The following is a 21,964-nucleotide window of genomic DNA, read 5'->3' as shown; positions in this document are numbered from 1 at the left end:
GCACATGTTAAGTTGGGGTTTGCTTGTGATTTCTCCCTAACAATGATTGTGGTGGTTGTTTGAGTAGGGTTTATTCCCTCCCTAGACCCATAAACCAATTTCTTACATTGACCATACAGAAGTGAATCATACTGTAAGAAACTAGGGGCCATATGTACACGTTTTCCCATAGACACAGAATGGGTAAAACCCTTTGATACATCTGGCCCTAGGTTAGTAGTTGAGAGGGGTGGAATCCCCACTCAAATAATAAAAACAATCCTTGTCAGGGAGAACCACAAAAGTTACTACATTAATCTGTGCGTAATCCTCAGGTAGATTGGAACAAAGCAGTTAGGCTTAATTAGCTGCACCCAAACAGTAACAAAATGAAAACATAACACAAACAAATCCCAAACCAACTAGAAAATAATAGAATACATTTTAATAAATGAAACCACACCAACATGAATAAAATCTAGTCAGTAGAACTGGATCTATGCAGTTTAAAAGTCCTGAGTAAAAGTAGTGCCGAAAAGCACACATTGTCAACTGGGGGTATCTAGTTGTGCTGACTGGGACAAAGTCACAAGATCAGGCGGACCATGATGGAGTGTGGACTGGGGGTAGGACAGAGTTTGGCCCTCTGGAAAGTATACTTGTGGTACTTGGGTTGAGCTGCCAAGGTCCTGCCTGGTGCTCTGTGGAGTTTGCTTGCTGTATTGGTTCCGATGGGCCGTCGATCAGGAGCTGGGAGGTGTTGCAATCTGAAGTTCTGGATCAAGTTGCATTGTGCTGTGTCGGTTCTGGTGAGGTCAATGATCAGGACAGGTGAGGTGCTACAATGCAAGGTCCTGCATCCAGTTGTGCTGATTCCGATGAGGCCTATGATCTGGAATTTCGAGGCGCTGTGATTTTAAGTCCCACGTTGAGTTATGGTGGTTTTGAGGGAACCCTTAGTTGGACAAGCAGGAGTACACGCTGGTGTCACCTAATGATCAAGGACTCGCTCTATCATAGGCCAGTAGCATGGCACAAGTAGGACCAGTTGGATCTGGTCAGCTGGGCAGACAATCAACAGGTCTCTGCAGCTCAGAAAGGAGGCTAGCCAACTAGCCTTTGGAGTCACTCTGCTTGTCCTGGGTTGAAAGAGCAGGTCTAGCCTTCCTTCCTGAGGCAGTAGGGCAGTCCTTTCGGCATCAGTGCAGTCCTTTTGGCAGCAGGGCAGCAGAGCAGTCCGCCTTCTGAATCTTCCACAAGTCCAGATGGGATCTGACGAGTTGTGCAGGAGTCATATTTTTACCTAGTGACAGCATTTGATGTGAAGGGACTCCCTATTACTCCTACATCTGGTTCTACCATTCCAATGTCAATGCTCCAAGACGTCTGGGCTGACAAAAGACTGGTGTCAAGTTCCTTTGTGCGTGCAGGCGGCAAAGCCTTTTTAAAATGTAAGGGGGTCTGGGTACAGCCCCGCCCACAATGGTATTAGCAGGAGGGCCTGTCCCCAATCATATTAGCAGGAGGGCCCATCATGTCCACACCCAATCCCATTTTGTGTCACTATCTGGGAGGAAACCTACAATAGCAGAGCCATGCACAGTCATGTGACTCCGGATACTGCCAGAAGGCACAAATGGTTAGGATAAGAAAATGCCAAATTCTAAACTTGCCATTTTCAGAAATATAACAAAACCAACTTTAGAATTAAAGAATGTATTAAATTACAATTCGTTTACAATTAGTACTGTTACTCCCAGTGACTTTGTATGAAAACCACAACTAGCAAATTTTTCTTAATGTTGCTTTCAAAGACTGATTTTCCTTCAAAAAGGCATCTGTGTTTATTTTCTAAAACTACATGTTCTCTTTGTCAGATTAACTTTATTTTTGTGGCACTGTGATCATTGCATTTTGTGCCAAACTATACTAATATGGGAATGTTAACTTGCTTATGTCTTACCTGTCATATTGTGTTGGTGTTGATTTTCCATGTTCCACATTCAAGAAAGCCCACACTACTTGTACAAAATTATTAATTGCAAGCTAGTTAGCCGGCAACAGGAACCGGTTTACTTATGAAGAATCTGATAGTTTTGGTCTTATGGGAGCTCAACCACAGCTCACAAAAATAATGTGATCCCTCTCCTTCATAGTTTATGAACCTGGTTTCTTACGATCGAACCTAGTCTACGACCACAGTCTATAACCTAATTTCAACAACTCAAATAATGTTTGCATTAACTATTTGGTTGATTTTCAGTTACGGAACGTTGCCTGTAAAAGACATGAAATTACTTATACTGGCCTATCATAAAATAATGTGCTGGGAAGAAAGTTAGAATAATGAATCCATGGCACCTATACAATAATATTGCCGTTAGGAACTTGCTGGTCAATCCGTTAGATCTATTAATAGAGAATGTATAAATAGAGAACTAAAGTCTCCTTGAAAGTGAGAAGCTTGACTTCTAATGTAGCATCTTCCTCTTTGAATAATCCAACATAGCATCAGATACGACCTCATGGCTGAAATTCAAGCCAATTGCATCAATAATATTCTAGATTTCTACTAATATGGTTGCATCTTAAGAACAGGGAAACCTAAATCCAATATTTTCAGATATGTAGATGATTGAGATATTAAACACTAAAATTATGTATGGATCCTCAATGCCACAGGACACAAGGAACACTTTGGTATAATGCTCAGGTCTTTGAACTAAAGACTTGTTCATGAATTACTGTTTTGTGAGCCAAAGTATAGCATTTGACTTTACATCTGTTACAATATATAATTGTTTTGACTGAACAGAGTTTAAAATGGTCCCCTGGCTAATGGGCTATGCAGGAGCAAAATGGGATTGACAGTCAAATAGACAAATGGTTAGACATGAATGACTCGTAACCCCTTTATGTATGTATATATGTGTTTATTTTTATGTATGAGTTTTTATTAAACGAGTCTAAGGCAGCTAAAGTTGCCTCTGACCTAAAAAACCAAGTTGCCCACTCACGCAGAGTGAGAACAAGAAAGACCCTGACAGCTTAAACCTGTTTACTGCTGCATTGAAGAAAAGTGAAATTACAGATTTGATCATTTTACAAACTTTAACTTAAAAGTTACTCACTGAGTGAAATTCTTGCTCATTTCCCTAAAATTCTAATGCATATATATGGGCTCTAAATGACGAGAGAAAACTGCAAGCACATATTTACAACAATGTATAGTTTACATTTTTGGTATATATTTACACATTTCTGTGAAAATTACAATTTACAATGCACTTAAAGTGCATTAGAATTAGAGTGTTGGGAGATCCATTGAAGGCTATAAAGTGGCTTTGGGCTTATAATGGCTCGTGTAGGTCTTCTGCTCCAACATTCCAATGGTTGTCTTTTGTCTTTCTGTTTCTCCCTTTTTAATTCATAACATTCTACATTCAGTGGGAGGAACGTCCTAACGGCCATATAGCTTTATTGCCTCTGGCTAAACATATGTGTCCCTCATTAAAGGCCCTCGTCCATGGCTTGGCTTTAACAATCAGTATATCCCATGGCAATGGGCTACAAGGCTATAATATATACCTCTTACAGTATATTCCACAAGTTATATCCTTTTCTTTGACATCTCCAGTTCATAAATGATGCTTTTCCATTTGTTACACCACAAATGTACACAAACTGGCCAAAGATCTTCTTCAATAATAGAAAGAATGCATAACATTTTTTTATATCTTCACCTTTCTGATATCGGGCTCCGATTTGCTGAAACACATACTTTGAAGTTCATGTACAAGATCCACCTCATCGTCCGAACCATGTGAAGACTGCTGATCCAAGTTCAACACTCTTGCCTGGTTATTCTGCCAGTCTCTACGGAAGAAAACAAGCAACAAGATGCTGAAATGTAATACATTTGTTAACTGTCCATGTAACAACCAATACAATAAAACAGCATATTCAGTTTTTTCATGCCAATCAGACGCAGCAACCTAGAGAACAAATCAGAAGCAAAGGTATTGATATTCTCACATTACTTGCACATAAATAGGTCTTGATCTTCTGACAGTAGATGCAAACACAAAAGACTTGATCTTCTGATAGCTGTACATACAAACGTCTTGTTTTTTTCTGACAATAGATGCATATGGAAAGGTCCTGATATCCTGACAGTAGAGGCAGATACAAAGATCTTGGTCTTCTGACAGGACATGCAATTATTCTTTCAGCTGATGCAGACAGAACCATCCTGATGTTCTGACAGTAGAAGCAAATTCATAGGTAAAGCTATCCTGATAGTAAATGAAGATACAAAGGCTTGATATTCGGACAGCAGCTGCAGATATATGTTGAAAGAGAAGCAGTGCAAGATATTGAGCTCCTGATGTACAAAGAGACAGGTTGCAAATAGCGGTCATTAATTGTGCAGTGAGTATTTGCGACCTGTCCCTGATATAACAATTCAGCCAATATACTAATTGGTCATGTCACAAAATCACCAATCTCGGTGGATAGCAGAACAACACTCCTAATGAATGTGAATTAAGTGGGTCTTTGTATTTGTTACTCCATGTTATAGGCTCCGAACACAGGTAGGGTGTCCTTGAAGGAAGAGCAGGCCCTTATTGCCGGGTTTGAATTCCCAAAAAGGAAACTTTTTTTAAAATACCCATGTTCCTCGAAGCAATTGGCTCTTCTTTTTTTTAAAAAAAACGTTTCCCATATTGGAACATATTGAGTGGACCGTGAATAGTTCTCGGGACCACTGTCTGCTCCTCCTGAGCTAATCTGACGCAATTCCAAAACAGAAACATGTCCAAAAGGGACAGCTTCCCCATTGTGAATGGGTTACCACCTCCTTTGACGAGTTGACAACTTATCACTGGTTTGTCAAATCAGATGCAATCACAAACTACTGATACATCTCATTGCAATAAACAGCTGACACACCCCTCATACACCCATTCCTAACTCTGATTGAGAAGGAGCTGGTAAACCCCTTTTTAGATACATAAAGGCTTTACTGAACGGCAAAATTGGTTTAGTAGATAGCAAAAAAGCAGCAGGCACAAACACTGTGATTTGGCGAATCACAGGTCTTGCAAAGAATAAATTGCTTTGTTTATGAAACTCTATATGCAGAATGATTTATTGGTTCAGAGCCCTACCTGGGATATATATTTTTCCAATTATTGCCAGGTAACATGTTTCCATGTAGTGAGAGGTATTAATTTCATCAAAGGATTCCCAGACTCTTTTCAGATTGGTTCGCTCCCTGTGATAGAACATGCACCTTCCAGGCACTAGAATCTGTTTGTCATCATCTACATTCTCATAAATTCATCATTAATTATAGTTAGTCGTAAACATTATTACCTACATGTAAAACTTGGAAAGTTATTCGTTATTTCATTAATGTAACTTATAACACTAAAATCCACACTGGGGTACCCACAGCAATCAAAAATTAAGCAGAGGAAATTCTTATCTTAACAGATTTTGGGAGAATTTGAGCTATTCTACTAATTTCACAACATTGCAGGCTCAGGAAACAGTATTTTTTCTCCTTTCATAGAAAGATAAGATGCATTTGGTCGACCGCCAATTCAATTATTATGACAGTCAAACATTTTTGTTGACAGACATTTAACTTGGGGTATCAAAAAGCTGTGAAAAAAAAAGGTTTTAGTCACTCAACCAATGCATAGGCAAAAACTTCTTTCCTGATCACCTTTTTACCCCACCATATAAAGGTTGCCAAATCAAAGCCTTTTAAACCCCCTGTGAAGGGCAGGTGATAGGGATGTGTTGTTATATTTTTAAAATATTGGCACATATTGAGTAGTGTTCAATCTAGTAATACCAGCTCGAGCCTCAACAGTGGTGCGTTCACTTTCATAATCCTCTACTGCTCCTTTACAAATCGTTGGCGAGTCTGAACAATTTTTATATGCATTAAAAAAAGCCACTTGCCACCATTCACTATTCGCCATTTATATTTTTCTTTATAGAAGGTAGACTAGCCGTGAGCGTTTTTAGGTTTAAAGACCTTTTGCTAAAATGTGCAAAAAGTATAGTTACTTGTAAGGACTTTCAGTCAGAAACTCGTCATCCATTGGTCTGTTATTGTGTCACTCAAATGTTTCTTCCACCCAGTACAGCATACAGCATGGGGCACTGGGCGAGTCCACTTCAGCTATTGACAAGCTTCACTGCGAGTGATGGCATTCTTCTATTTCAAGCGCGCATCAACACACAAAGTAGTTCTCCTTAGTGGCAGGATACTATGTCAATGTGTGCCTTTAGAGGTTAACTAAACTATTGTTTTCTTTTTAGATTGACTTGAGCCTAACAGCTTCCCCCAGCAATAATGTTTTAAAAAAAACTATGACGAGACTAAGGAAAACAAGCACAGACAAAGCCAAAATTCTGGCAGCCGAAGCCAGATTTTTTAGCTATGTCAATGCTTGTACTTTTATAGCACTCGTCATAAAATATATGTGCATCAGCATAGCAGTTGCTCCTAAATCTGTTTCAATTCACAGGGCAGGGACTGTGCAGGAACTCGCTCTGTTTATGTGCATTCCATAATGCAATGAGCATTAGGTAGATAGTAACTTGTAACTTGAGCCGTCTTCACATTCTGAGCCCTAACACTTTCATTAGCTTGTGGTAAGGCTGTAGTGTAGAGTAACTGAAGGCATGCTGTGACAGCCATGAGAAACTGCAGACTAAAAGTGTGCCTCAGAAGCTTCTTTAATTTTATATTATTTCTTGTTCATGTCCGTAATCAGGCCTGCAATACCCAGGGTCATGAAAAAGATTTTGGGGGTCCTGAGAAAGACATACTTTAGGGGCTCCTGTTGAGCACAACTTTGCATGTTGTTGCTCCTTTACTGCACATTGAAGACCCCGGTGCCAAACTACATCGATTAACACGTTCAAGTTTGACTTGAGACAGAGAAACAGACGTGAGAGAGAGTTTCCAGGGGCCCTTTGTAAGGTTGGGACACCGGGCAATTACCTGTCTTGTCTTTGCCTTAAAACGCCTCCATCAGTACCGGTGGGGCCCGTAAAGCAAAGCGGCATCTTCGTTCTAGAGCTGTGAACGTGCTGCAACCAGCACAACAACAAAACCTCGCGAAATGTTCAAGACACAGAATAACAAATCAAATATGTTTTTTGCTAATACTTGTATTTAAGTGAGGTTTGCTCACTTCACAAGACAATTCTGGATAGAAGAGACCTCGTTTTCCCTGTTACCGGCCATATATTTAACGCACCTTATACTGTAGCTAAAGAATAGCCTAACACGTATTTAGAAGGGTTTCCGCTCTTCCTAACTTTTTTTGCTAACACTTACTGATTAAAAATATTTATATAAGAATAGCTAATTATTTTCTTGTTTTACACTAAATATTTTATTGTTCACGTGGTAAAACATAATTATTATATAATACAAGTAAATATTTGTCAGCGTCTACATTAGACCATTGCCGTCATTAGAAACAAAACATTTCGTTCGGTTAAAATCCTTTAGATATTTTTCAAAGCTGAAATGCAACCACGAGATGGCAGTCGTTCCACATCATACCGTTTCTCCTTTCATCACAGTCTGCATCAATGGAAGCCCGCATTCAGTCCAGTTAATTTCATCCCAACCTGATATTTGACCAGTTCATGTCAACAAATAAACATTAATAATGTCAAGCATGAATTGAAATGAATTGAACTTAAAGCTTCTGTGAGTTACTCGTCTGTGTAAAAGTATATGTACTCTTTACCCTGGAATAATAGAACCTCTCTAGATCATTGGTTCTTAGCCTTTTGACTTCTGTGGCCCCCCAACTTATTGGAAGCCGGGGACCTCCATTGAGTCAACTGGAATCTGGAGCCCCAGAAGTAAGCAGTTTCGATGATTTGAACCACACAAAAATAAGCTAACAGACAGAAACAAGCATGTATCAAACAAATACACAAATTAATGAATAATTTGATTCACAGCCAAATATAAAAAAATCTGAATTATAATTTTAATGGGAAGGTTGGCGCCTTTTTAAATTCAGTTGAGCCCCCTATCATCCATTCTATACTCTGTATAAGGGACTGGCACTGGTCCCACGAATCAATCTGAAATTAATTTTTAGCCTCAAATTTTAAATTTCTTAACATTTACCGAACGTTTTGAAATCTTCAATTTTCCATCTGGGTTCTTTATATACATACACTTCATTAATCTGTCAATGATTGTTCATTTTCTAAGTAGTCGCCCACCCCCTGAGTAGATTTCGTGGTCCCCGAGCCAGAGGTTAAGAATCACTGCTCCAGATTCATTAGTGAAAACAGTTCTAAGCCAATCACATAGCTCACTCAGCGCTTTGCATTACAATTGGCCAATGTTTATTTAGAAGCAATTTGGAGTTAATGCACCTGCACCTAAGCAACGAATACGATGAATGGTGGTGTTCTTAGAGGCGTCTACGCTCATCTAGTGACTTTTCTTGCAAGCTTATGTCCCAAGTGCAATCACCTCGGTGTCAACCTCTTTCTGAATAGGAAAATTCCATTCCTGATGCAGGGGATAAGAACCATGTTCACATCACACAATCTTTTTCTGTGGGTTTCCCGATTGTGGTTAATCTTTCATCATTCTCAGCGTAAAACAATCACTTCATGATGACAGCATAGACGTGAACAATTACCTTTGTTTACTCTTGTGGAAGTTGCACAATGCACATTGATCTAAATATCATGATGGGCGTTTAATATCTCTTCATTCCTGGTGATGAGTCCCAAATAATTATACACTGAAGTGCCTTCAACATACGACTCAGTGTGAGGCTGTTTAGTGGATTTGTGGTTCGATGTCACCACTAAGGGATAGTTGATTACCCCTCAAATTCACTAGGGATGGGCAATAAATTCTGCTCTGCCCACAGAGTTGGCAGAGTTTTGGCCACTCCGCCATATGCCTGTAACATGGACTTCCAGCCAAATTCCGCCAACAGCTGCGTGGCTGAGTTTTTTTCTTGTGCACAGCATGGTTCTTGAGTGCTGAGAGGGCACTGGGCGATATTTTCCCAGCGTGTGTGGTTGCAACAGTTCATGGTGAGAAAGATGCTGCTCAAGTGGAAAATCTACTAGAGAGGCAGAAAACCCAATTCGAGAAGCAGTGCCCATGAACACTAGCTCATTTATGCATGTTTTAGTGCGCATGTGTACTTCTAATGCGTCCTGACGAAGGGTGGGAACCAAATAATGAAGCATGTCACCAATTAGGTTGGTGCGTTAAGTTTCTTTAAAAAAAGATTGTCCCACTTCCATCCCACACACACACACACACACACACTCCAATTATTGGTGAGATTTAGAGACTCTATAGGAACTCTTGTTAGGTCAATAGGGAAATGCAACATCTCTTTATGTGACATGAAGTCACCCGTGGCATTTCACTTTTTTCATGCAGTACATAACATTAATCAAATACAGTGCCAAAGTAATAGAAACTATCAAACATTACAGAGGTGACACAAAGGATTGCATCACATTGAGAGACGTTTTGGATACAATCTAGACATACTACCGCCAGAAGGATTGAGTGATAGCGCTGACTGTTAGTGCTACTAATAACACGAACTACTAATGAAACTGAAAAGACACAGATGAAGAGAAGTGGAAAAGTAAGAATAGACATACCCGCAGCATGTGTTTTTATAACCAAAACTGGGCGGCCTTGCTAAAGCACCGAACATAACCCATTAGTGATTAGACCACGTTGTAATAAAGACTCCTATTCAGTGCAGAAACATGTGAAAGAAGCTACAAATGGGGGTGGGGTCGCACACTAATCACACACCGGCGGTGTCGCCCCTAAGGACTCTGGTCAATGTAGTAAAGTGTTCGCGATGCATCATCTTTCGATCTTCTGCTATCTTCGCTGTCTTCGCCATCCCTGAGCCTGGGATCCCGCACCTACGCGCCTGAGTGGTACTATACCTGGCAGATATTGGCAGCCATCGGCAACCCCAGTACACGGCCTATCCCTGCTGATGAGGGGTAATACCCCGAAACACGTGTCCAGGGATGGCGAAGACAGCGAAGATAGTAGTAGATCGAAAGATGATGCATCGCGAACACTTTACTACATTGACCAGAGTCCTTAGGGGCGACACCGCCGGTGTGTGAGTAGTGTGCGACCCCACCCCCATTTGTAACTTTAAAGCTCCCTTGAGCAGCGGGCTGACGAGCCTGGGATCCCGCACCTACGCGCCTGAGTGGTACTATACCTGGCAGATATTGGCAGCCATCGGCAACCCCAGTAAACGGCCTATCCCTGCTGATGAGGGGTAATACCCCGAAACACGTGTCCAGGGATGGCGAAGACAGCGAAGATAGCAGAAGATCGAAAGATGATGCATTGCGAACACTTTACTACATTGACCAGAGTCCTTAGGGGCGACACCGCCGGTGTGTGAGTAGTGTGCGACCCCACCCCCATTTGTAAATGTGAAAGAAGCTAAGGTGAGGTCTTACTGAAGAGTCTGTAAAACAATCCATGCACAACATGATCAAAATATGTCTTGAGACTACGATACGTGTATTACATGCATAACCTTACAATACATTTTTTGTGTCTTTAGAATAAAGGTTGAACACATTGAGTAAAGAGAATAACATTTGGGACTGACAAAGAACACTTAAAATTTGTTGAAAATGATAAGTAGAACACACGGTTAAACAAGTACTCGACTTCACAAACAGGACATTAAACTGCAGCCTAAAGCAAACATTCGCCACAATCGTCATAGCACATATCTCACCAGACATCACCACTCAAGAGGAAAGATACCTACTTCACTTCCTCCTCACATCTGCAGCAAAGATAGTACTAACCAACTGGAAGAACACCTCCAAGGCCACGTTCAAAGGTTGGCTGAACTGGGTCCTCCCAAGTCCCTAATGCGTTAAGGCGCCCACTACTACTGAGACAACCCATTTTGCTTCCATACACAGCATGGGAAAGAAACTCATACAAACTTAAACAGTAATAAAAAGTGAACTTCACTTTGCAGTACGGAGCCCGTACCCGCCTGCTGCTAAAGGCTGGGCACACAGAATGTAAACTGAGCAGCCAGCAGGGAGCACCTAGGACCTAGGAGTGACATCCTGGGGAAGAGTAGGGGATGCTGCTAATTAAATATTACACGCTTATTTACTAGTCAGCATCCTAGCAACCATTGCCAGGTCCCACTTAGTTTCTAGTCTGCATCCAATAAGCCTCTGATTTTCCCTTTGAAACACCAGATAACCAGCAGTGTGAAAGCCCAGGGCGGTGTGCCAGAAGAAAGTCCAGGGTGGTGTGCAAGAAGAAAAGCACACCATGGAGTGTGCTGGCAGGGCAGGAAAATGGAGGAAAATTAATACCTAAGAACCACTGAATCAGCTCATTACAGACATCTTTTTATCCATTGATAATTCCTGATCACCTATCAAGAATATGATTGGTGCGCTTTTTTTCAATATTGCTCTCCATGCTTTGCTCATGAGGTGCAGAAGCATGTCATCACTTCAAAGATTTTTTTGCTGTACTATAAACAATTCTACTTAAGCTTCCTGGTTGCAAACAAAAAGCTGGCGTGAGAGAAGTTGATAGTACAAGCCACAAACGGAAACTGAAGTGGCATACTGCAAACCTCCACAAAATGCCCAGGGTAGACCCAAAATGCAATGGACAGCCCATTGGGCCAATGGCTGTTGGGGCTCACAAATCCAAGCCAATGGCTGAAGGGAGCCGACTCAATGCAATGAGACTGTATGTAATCTGTGTTGCCCCTGTTTTTTCTTGTGCTGACAATTTGGTTTTGCCAGAGAGTTGACGGTGTCCGTCTATGGACCTAATGAGATATTTCATAAGAGTGGCAAGTCTGTTTATGTTCTAGGACAAGGTTCTCCAAAGTCTGTATTGGAGGGCAAGATCCATGTCAGATTTTTTAGCATATCCCCATTTAGATGTATGTAGTTATCTTAAAATCTGGCATCAATTTGCCCCTACAGGACCGACTTTGGAGCAGCCTGCTCTAGGAGTACGGAGGCAAGTATGGAGACTCAGAAACTGGGCTAAGATTGAGATATTTTGCAAAGGAATCGGGGTTCCCTCATATGCACTTTGCGAGGTAACGTGCATTCTGATCTGGCAAGACAGTCAGTGATAGAGTAGAGAGCAGTCTGCGTGGTGAGGGCACTGCAGAGAGAGCAGAGAGAGACAGCCATGTGAGGTTATGTTATGTTATGTTAGGCTATTTTGTATAGCGCTCGAATCACCGTGGGGCAACTCAGCGCTTTACTCAGAATAACATCCGGGAAGGGACAACTATGAGGGAGGGAGCCTTAATACAGGAATGCCTTTAGATGTTTCCTGAAAACACGGTAAGAGAGGATCTCTCGGAAAGATATTGGGAGGCTGTTCCAGTATTTGGGGGCAAGGTAGGAAAAAGTCACACCCCCTGACCTATGGAGTCTAATGCGGGGTACCTGAAGTAACTGCCTCGAGCTAGACCACAGTGGATGGCTCGGGACATGTTTTTTCAGTTTATTTTGTAAGTACATTGGGCTCTGACCCTGAAGTGCGTTGAATGTCAAACAACAAATCAAAAAAAAGGATCCTTGTTTTATGGGTAGCCAATGAAGGTTTCTCAACAAAGGCAGCGATGGGGAGCCCGCCGGCATGTTCAGGACCAGCCTGGCCGCCGTATTTTGGATTACCTGCAGTTTATTTAAAGAAGTTACTCCAACTTCTGCTGGTAGGGCATTCCCGTAATCCAAACGGCTAATAACCATCGCTTGGGTCAGCGTTCTGCGGTGCTCCATAGGAAGGTGAAACCTTCATAAAGAACAAGCATTGCAAAGTCAAGCAGTCCAGAATTTGGTTTGCAAATACTTGTGTACCAGTGCTGCCAGTCATTAATGAACAATATAGAACACAAACCATTCAATCAGCACAGGCTGCTGACGCGTGCACATGTACAGCGAACCATTTTTTAATGTTTTTGAAATGTTTTAGCACTGTGTATTGTTCCAAGGTGTCTGACACACTGAAAGTGCTTTGGACATCTTGTAATGCTAAAGAAATATAAAGCATTGAAAAAACATTCCTAGATGGCCCGGTTGCATAGAGATCTATTGACACCCATTTTGGAATGATTATAGTTATAGCTTTACCAAACTCATTCAAAGATGACTGCTTGTAGGTGCACATGCATACACACTGGCGACTATCTTGGAATGTTATTCACCATGCTTTATTATTTTTACAATCCAGGTTGGCAATTAAGTATTTTGATGAGACACACACAATAGGATGACTGTGGGTGCTGGTAGCAGCATGCATGGAACTGGTAGGCCCTTCCAAAACAACACAAAATAGCCATCAGCAAACCAATAGGTCTGGGTTATTTCAGGTGAAAGTGCTTTGTAGCAATGACGGTATGCTGTTATATATGTAGATGCACAGTCAGACAACACACATGTTGGCCAACTGACAAAGCGCATAGAAGCACACATGCAGACACAGGATGTATGCTGTAAGTAGTGCAACGCAGATTCGACATTCTAACACCATAGACTTCGTACTATCTTCGAGACACACAGATTAGCATGTCTTGATGTAAACAACAGAACTGTCTCTCCATTGATCATCTAACATTTTGCAAGGGCTGTTCTCGTTCAGCAAAACATCACTGGGGTAGGTCCTGAGGCAGCAGAGCTAATCATGCAGCTGTAGAGGACACACAGACCTGACCCAGAATGAGTGAAGATGTAAGCATATGCATGGCTGAGTCATAGTTGTGCTGACTGTGTGATGTGATGAATGCATGAGCAATACTGAGAGTTATACAATCAGCGTTGAGCATGAAGGATGTTGTAAAAGAGTTATTGTGAGCAAGTGGTGCTCAAATCCATGTTGATATCTAGAGTGCTGATGGTAACATGCAGTGAAAGCTAGTGCTAAGTTGTGATTCAATAAGTTAGGTGCCGTTGTTGGCTGACTTGAGTGAACATATGTTGAGGAAGTGGTATGAAGATAAGTGGCAGATAGTGATGGATGGATTAAGTGGCTGATGGATGATTTAAAACCAGAAAATTATTAAGAGAGTGGCAGCATAGGTGCCCTGGAAAAGAGTGAGCAGAATATCATTGTGCAAATTATCCAACTTTTCCAGACCATCTGCTTAGTGTTTGAGAGGGAAACTGTAAAGTACTGTAGTTATACAAGTATCCTCCTATACCTCATCTGCACACCCTCTACTGCAACTTGGTCTCCTACCATACAATGTTTTTCTTGAGTGTACATACCTGAAGTTTCTAGGAGTGCTGTATCAAGATAATTTGTCAAATGACGGGGATTGGTTCAATTAGGGAACAGGAGGCGGGGATCAATAATACTCAACAAGGAACAGATGCCTCCTGTACAACAGTATCACAAATTAGATGACAGAAGTTAATGTTTTATATGCCTTGCTTTCGTAACATTGTATATAGATTCATTTTATACATCGTTTTGTGTTGTGTGTAAAGTAAATCCCTCATTTGGACTGTATAATTTTGTCAACTTTGAAAATAATGAAAAAATTACAAGTAAAACAATGACATTGTTAGATGCACACTGAGTTTTGGTGTTTATAAAGAGATGGGCTCCAAATAGTGGTACTGTTGAATCAAAGGTTTAAAATGAAATAAGTAAAGACATTTCTCCTGCAGATAAAGAAAGTATTCTGTAGTTGAAAACAGTTGGTAGAATCTATGGTACAGGAGGCATCTGTTCCTTGTTGAGTATCAAGATGATTTAGCATAAATAACAAAAGATAATGGGTACAGCCATGCAGGTTTGCTTTTAAAGAGGTACAAAGCTCAAAACTGAGTATCTAGAATTAAGCTTCATACAAAAGGCCATGAAAGCAAAACTCTGATTTCATAACAACTACAGGAAGCAGGGTTTAATATGTGAAGAGCCAGAAAATCTACCCGAAAAGGTACTCAAAAACCTTACAATAAATTCTGAAATGATAAGGCCATTTGTAAGGGACATCCCACCGCAGAACCATTGAGAGAGAAAATACTCCTCCTTACTCTGTTTTTCTTGTAAGAATCCTTAGTGAATCCTTAGTGGGTGCGTCCAATATAGTGATTAAGTAGAAGTGCTTTCATATAGCTGCATAACCTTACAATCCCTAAGCCACCAGCCTACAGTTTGAATCACCCAGTGGCTATCTACTTCCCGATCAAGGTCCACTAAAAGTTCCCCTTCGAGAACTGTCCTGGAAATTTAGGGCTTTATTTTGAGTCTGGCAGTCCACAGACCAGCAGAATTGCGGGGTGAGATAGTGGCTGTCTTTCGACCGCCCCATTACGACCAGAACCATTGGGCCACCCTGGGACAACGCAACCACCTGGCGGCGGCGCAGCGGTGTTGAGGCTGCAAAATGCTTGGCGGGGCCACCGCAGCATCGCCAATCATATTATGAGTTTCCTCACCGCCACACTTGTCATGGCGGTGCGACTGCCTCGAAAAGTGTGTAGGTAAGGAAACGAAGGTGGCCCTACAGGGCCCCCTTATTCCTCACGCCACCTGGATGCACACAGAGGGCACAACATGTGCCCTCTGTGTGCATGCACCCTAGTACTTGAACGGCATGGACAGCAGCAGTCCTGGGAATGTCAAAGAACAGCTCGCAAGACAGGATAAAAGTCATGACCTGGCGGGCAGTTCTTACAATGCGTTTGGCGGTGCAGGAGTGGGGTGGTCCCGCTCCCGCACCACCAAACTCTTAATAAGGCCCTACATTTTCTTCATCACCTATGGCATCTAATTACCTGACACATACCTTAAATTTGAGGGATGCTGGACAGAGAGTTTGAGCTGGACTATGTTGGAGTTGCTGGTAGCACACTGTGTGTCTATAAGATAAGTGGCAATGTGCTGTGTGTTGACGGACACTGTGACAATGATGAGTGTTACTGTGCTGATTGACACTCTGATCACTAGAAAGTGGTGCTTGTATGGGTGGCTATGTCGTAGCATTGTTTTGATTGCTGAGTGGCAGTGGTAACTAGCCCAGCGTTTCTAGATGCAGATGAAGATACTGCTCCAAAAGAAAACATAAAAACTCACGAGTCAACAAAGGGCCATTAACATAGAAAAACAGTCTTTACATCGGCAACGTACCTTAGCATTAGGGTTACACATTGTTTTCAAAAGTCAATACCTCGAAGACAATATTTTTTAATAGAGCACATGTGACCTTATTGTATCACAGGTATTCTATAAATTGCACTAACATTTGTATTTTCTATTGCATTGTTTGCAACTTTTGCATCATTCTATTAAAAATATATAAACATAGCTACTACATTTGTTTACCACGTATGCTTGTGTGTTCATATGAAATCATACACTATGGACGCATCATGACAAAAATATCACATGAAATAAGCATAGAACAAAAAAGTGCTAGAGAAAAAGCCACTCCATAAAACAGCATCAAGAATCAATCAGAGCGAATGAAGAAGTATGTAGATGGCCAATTATTAATTATGTGCACTCACCATTCTAGCCAGAGACACACTATATTTCTTTCTACAGTTTCACCTCCTCAGATTGCATATAATTCCAAAAGCCTCTTCTCACCACATGCTAAAACTGATATTCATTTAAAACGTTCAATGGTTTCCTCTCTTTCCTTTGAATGACCACTACCCCCACTCCTCCTATTACCGCCATCCTCCATGTGCCTGCTCTCACTGGTATAGCCTACTCAAAGTTCCACGCCTGTCTACCTTAATATTAATTGAATTTCTGATAACTGCCTACACCATCTTGCATACATCACAACTTTGCCTTATTTGAAACCATATGCCTGCGTCTACCAATAACTAATCTCTTCTAGGCTATCTATTCATACCACCACCCACTTGAACTCCATCACATAGCTCCCACTAATGATCCCACCTTAGGTTCCGGAATAGCGTGCTACTCCCTGTGTTATGAATAGAACGGTGGTGTGCTGCCTCAACATCCAGCCCTAATAAAGTTAAGAATTGGGTCAGTAACAGGATCAGAAAAACAGGGGACTGCATATCCAAAGACTGTAAAAAGAAGAATAGGAACACACACACGCACATTGACAAGATGTCAACCAGCACTAATGAAAGGTGCAAAGGTGTTAAAATTAAAAAAATACTTTGCATTAATTGACAACAGAAATCAAAGGTGGAAGAACTTGCGTTTCCAAGTCTTGTGTAATTCGATCTAGATAGAGTTCTTCCCAAACCTTTTAGAACCACAACCCAATTTTTAGAAAGTCAAGCTTTCGCAATTCACCTAGCTTTCATGGACAAGAGTCGAGAGATTTTTTAAATGTAGCTAAAGCATCGTGGGGCAAAGCACTGTCATTTACAGAGAGCACATTTTCTCTGAAATGGCCACTATATTTGCACAGACATACAGTTTCACTGATAAAACTATATGACACACAAATGATAATGTGTGGGAATCGGGTTTAATGAATATTTTTCATTTGTGCATCACCCAATACATTGTCTTGAGTTATACTGATCCTATTAAAATCTTTGTTTCCATCACGCTTGTAAATTACCTCAAAAATATGCATAATTTTTGCTTTCTTAACTACTGAATGTGTACAGTTCATTTACAGATATTTACATTTTGTTGTGTGCTAGAAAAAAATGTCATCCTACAGCCTTCCTTTCACACTTACTATACCCAAGAAAGATAGTCACTTAATTCAATTTACTTTTCTTTGTCTGACTGCAAAGTGAGAGAAGTTTATAAACACCAATTACCATGCTAAAAAACATAACAGAAATTTGACAGAAGGAATCGCCTGACATTTGACTAATGTATTCAAAGTCCAGCAAATGTGACCAGATAGAAACAGAATTTAAAGGCATCTTTATGTATTGGTTGAACTTGAAACTGGTCAAAAAATGTAACATGAATGAACACTTTTTTTTAACTGACTCTCTGTTTACGAGAATATAGTATCAAGTCAATCATAACTACACAGTTGTTTTCCATGATTGTTTAAGAAGGTGTTCATTGAGAATTTTCAGACTGAACTGTTTCAGATTTACCTGCGTTTAGTTAAAGTCTTTTAAACCAGAGGGTTGCAGATAACATTAGTTAGCATGGAGGACGCTCCACATTCTGCACAATCCTGCGGCGGGTACTTGTGCAAAAACTGCATCCAGAAATTGTGCAATGCATGGATATGCTTAAAGAACTGCAGGTAAAATTCAGCCTCTTACTTGCCTGCCTCCTCATTTTTGCTGAACTCTCTTTGAGAACATTTACATTATTGGATATATGTATGTATGTTGCTTATTTTTTTTGTAATCGTGAAATCAATCTAATAAATATATTAAAGGAGAATGACAAAAGGGGATAGCTTTTATGAATACGTATTTGAAATAATGTACTAAACTACAATGTCTATCTCTTAGGTTTTGAATACATTTATTACGTTTCTCATCCATCTTTTAATAAAAGGACAGCATTTGAGGACAACAATTAGAACATACTTAACAGTAGACTGTCAACTCACTTGTGCTTCTCGGGAGAAATATTTTTATTGGAAGCTTGTTGTAACATGTTTTTCAAGATTTCACCTATAATAAAACAATATGCCATTAGAGAAAATGATTTCTTATTTTGCAAATCTGTATAATTACAAAGCATGTGCAATCACACTTTAGTTTTCGCCCTTTCAAGAATTATGTGCATTTAAAAGGACCCCCAGTTCTTGAAATTACTTTCTGAAAGAAACCGCACTATCAAACATTTCCGGTTGGCACGACCAGTCATTCCTACATTTTTTCACATTTCCAACATTCCTTACCAACCTCTGCTAGCAAGTCTCTGAGGAAAAACACCTGACCCGAAAGCCAATACTCAGGTTGCATCAGGAGACTGTGGCCAACAGCAATGACAGAAACAGTCACATTAGAGAATGGTACCAGTCGCACACATTATCATCTCAGACACTTAGCAGATATTGGGGACCCAAAGTGTAAACTTCACTTGTGAACTTTCCAACTGTTCAACGCATTTATAATTTGTATCAATTCAGTATTTCAATGGCATACAACATTTTTTTGTCAAGAATTTAAACATGTAAAACACAAACAATTGAAGAAGGGTCTGAGGGAAATTTAAAGACCTGCCCAGTTCGTATCCCCCTAACTGTAATCCTAACAACGAAAGAACCGGGGGTCTATAACGGAGCTTCAAGTACTCCGAGCTGCTGCAAAACTCCTACATAAGTGAGTTAGGCGCTTATAGAGCTACATAAGTCTCTATATCAGAATGTGTGGCAGGACAAACCTGTCGAAGGACCTATTGAGATTGTTGGTAAGACCCGTACAGAGATGTGTTGGATTCCCATCAAATAGGTATGTAGATCAAGTGTTCTCATTTGGTCATCCAAAAATGGGGTGGTATGTCTCTTGATCAATGAGACCCATCCATCGCCCTTACTCAATTGGGTCGCACCATCAATCGCTAAGGTACCCATGAACAAATGATAAAGATGGGATCGAGTGCAGTGCAAAAATCAAAAGATGTGTGAGTTAAAAACAAGGGGTAAAAGGATCAATAGGCGAAAAACTCTAATGTAATTTGTCCTTTCCCTCAAACAAACAAGAACAATGCAGAGGAAGCAGTCTAAACATATAACTGCATTTACAAGGCCAACATGTTTCAGCCGGTAGGGACAAGATCCCATGGCTTTCTTCAGGGCCAGAGTTCTAAGCATTAGCTACTGCATACATAAAGTGAACGTAACGACAATCTGTAAAGGATATACATAAATAGTCCAAAATCGTGTTCCTCTGTACCAAACGGTGTCTCTTACATCTGTTAACAAGAAACAAGAAATAAATTGTAGTAAGTCCTATCAAAACAGGAAAGACCTGGCACTGGCTTCTACTAATTAAGCCAATTTATTTAACTAATGTTACTCACCTGAATAGTACAGGGAGTGTACCTCACCTCTCCTGGAACCCAGCTCAGGAAAAAGGAGGCCCCGCTCTGTGAAGGCAAGGAAGGGGTAATGAACGGAAGGGTGGACAGTACTACTCTATCTCTCCCTCCAATACATAATATAGCCCCTATAACAGTCAAGCTTCACAGAGCCACAAAAAATCCTAAGGGTGGAATAAGTCACAGAGCCCATAAAAGTCCCAGGTTCACAAGATCCATCACTTAATGTAAAAAGCTTTCCTCTAAATATGAGTGTCCTAAATAGGATGGAGCTAAACTGTAGCAGGTTTAGATCTAGGCTAGCAAAAGTTTGACAGACCAAGCCTGGTCTCATATCCCAGAAACATAGGTGAACCAGTCTATGCCACCCCAAAAGAAAAAAGGCCAAGAATAAATCCTAATGAGCCACTAACCTGTCCGGCGTTGTCTCATCGCAGGACCCGAGCTTGGTGGAAGGCAAAAAATGGCTGCCCACAGGAAGTTTATAAAGGAGATAGGGGCGGAGTATCACGTACTCTCGCGGGATTCGATTGAACTACAGAGTGATGTCACAATCCACTGTGTTGTAGTTCACCCAAGAACTACAAGATGACATCATTACGGCCATCTTTGTAGTTTGACTAGTTCAAAAATAAAGGTGCTTTATTTAACCATAGCGCAAGTGTTTACAAGCGCGAAATAGTCGACCGAGCTGATGTCTATTTATAAAGATCCATCAAAGTGGTCTCTGATAATGATCCCCAAATGAACCCAAAGAAAGGTAGCCAATGGTGGGAAGGGGGGAGGAGGAAGAGGGGGCTGAATCATCCGCCCCTCACTTAAAAAACTGAAGTGGTAGAGGGCTGTCAAAACAGTACAATATCGTGCTGTGCCTGCCATATCAGAATAATGATGTTGCTTGTTAGTGAGGGGCGGATGATACGTGATACTCCGCCCCTATCTCCTTTATAAACTTCCTGTGGGCAGCCATTTTTTGCCTTCCACCAAGCTCGGGTCCTGCGATGAGACAACGCCGGACAGGTTAGTGGCTCATTAGGATTTATTCTTGGCCTTTTTTCTTTTGGGGTGGCATAGACTGGTTCACCTATGTTTCTGGGATATGAGACAAGGCTTGGTCTGTCAAACTTTTGCTAGCCTAGATCTAAACCTGCTACAGTTTAGCTCCATCCTATTTAGGACACTCATATTTAGAGGAAAGCTTTTTACATTAAGTGATGGATCTTGGGAACCTGGGACTTTTATGGGCTCTGTGACTTATTCCACCCTTAGGATTTTTTGTGGCTCTGTGAAGCTTGACTGTTATAGGGGCTATATTATGTATTGGAGGGAGAGATAGAGTAGTACTGTCCACCCTTCCGTTCATTACCCCTTCCTTGCCTTCACAGAGCGGGGCCTCCTTTTTCCTGAGCTGGGTTCCAGGAGAGGTGAGGTACACTCCCTGTACTATTCAGGTGAGTAACATTAGTTAAATAAATTGGCTTAATTAGTAGAAGCCAGTGCCAGGTCTTTCCTGTTTTGATAGGACTTACTACAATTTATTTCTTGTTAACAGATGTAAGAGACACCGTTTGGTACAGAGGAACACGATTTTGGACTATTTATGTATATCCTTTACAGATTGTCGTTACGTTCACTTTATGTATGCAGTAGCTAATGCTTAGAACTCTGGCCCTGAAGAAAGCCATGGGATCTTGTCCCTACCGGCTGAAACTTGTTGGCCTTGTAAATGCAGTTATATGTTTAGACTGCTTACTCTGTATTGTTCTTGTTTGTTTGAGGGAAAGGACAAATTACATTAGAGTTTTTCGCCTATTGATCCTTTTACCCCTTGTTTTTAACTCACACATCTTTTGATTTTAGCACTGCACTCGATCCCATCTTTATCATTTGTTCATGGGTACCTTAGCGATTGATGGTGCGACCCAA

General features: G+C 40.9%; 1 protein-coding gene across 4 annotated transcripts in view; it reads right to left on the bottom strand.

The window, feature by feature from the left end:
* The window catches only part of CTTNBP2 (cortactin binding protein 2), a 671,065-nt gene that overhangs the window by 16,384 nt on the left and 632,717 nt on the right, over window positions 1-21,964 (bottom strand). For 3 of the 4 annotated variants that reach the window (XM_078674334.1, XM_078674335.1, XM_078674336.1), the window contains 2 exons: window positions 18,603-18,666; window positions 3,723-3,855 (listed from right to left, as the gene is read on the bottom strand). In XM_078674334.1, coding sequence (XP_078530460.1) covers window positions 3,723-3,855; window positions 18,603-18,666 — 197 coding nt within the window. The remainder of the gene's footprint in view (window positions 1-3,722; window positions 3,856-18,602; window positions 18,667-21,964) is intronic. The other variant, XR_013606931.1, reaches the window with a different exon arrangement.

The sequence above is a fragment of the Lissotriton helveticus genome, chromosome 1_1, assembly GCF_964261635.1.
Source record: "Lissotriton helveticus chromosome 1_1, aLisHel1.1, whole genome shotgun sequence".
NCBI classification, from domain to species: Eukaryota; Metazoa; Chordata; class Amphibia; order Caudata; family Salamandridae; genus Lissotriton; species Lissotriton helveticus.
This window is presented reverse-complemented; position numbering and strand designations above follow the sequence as displayed.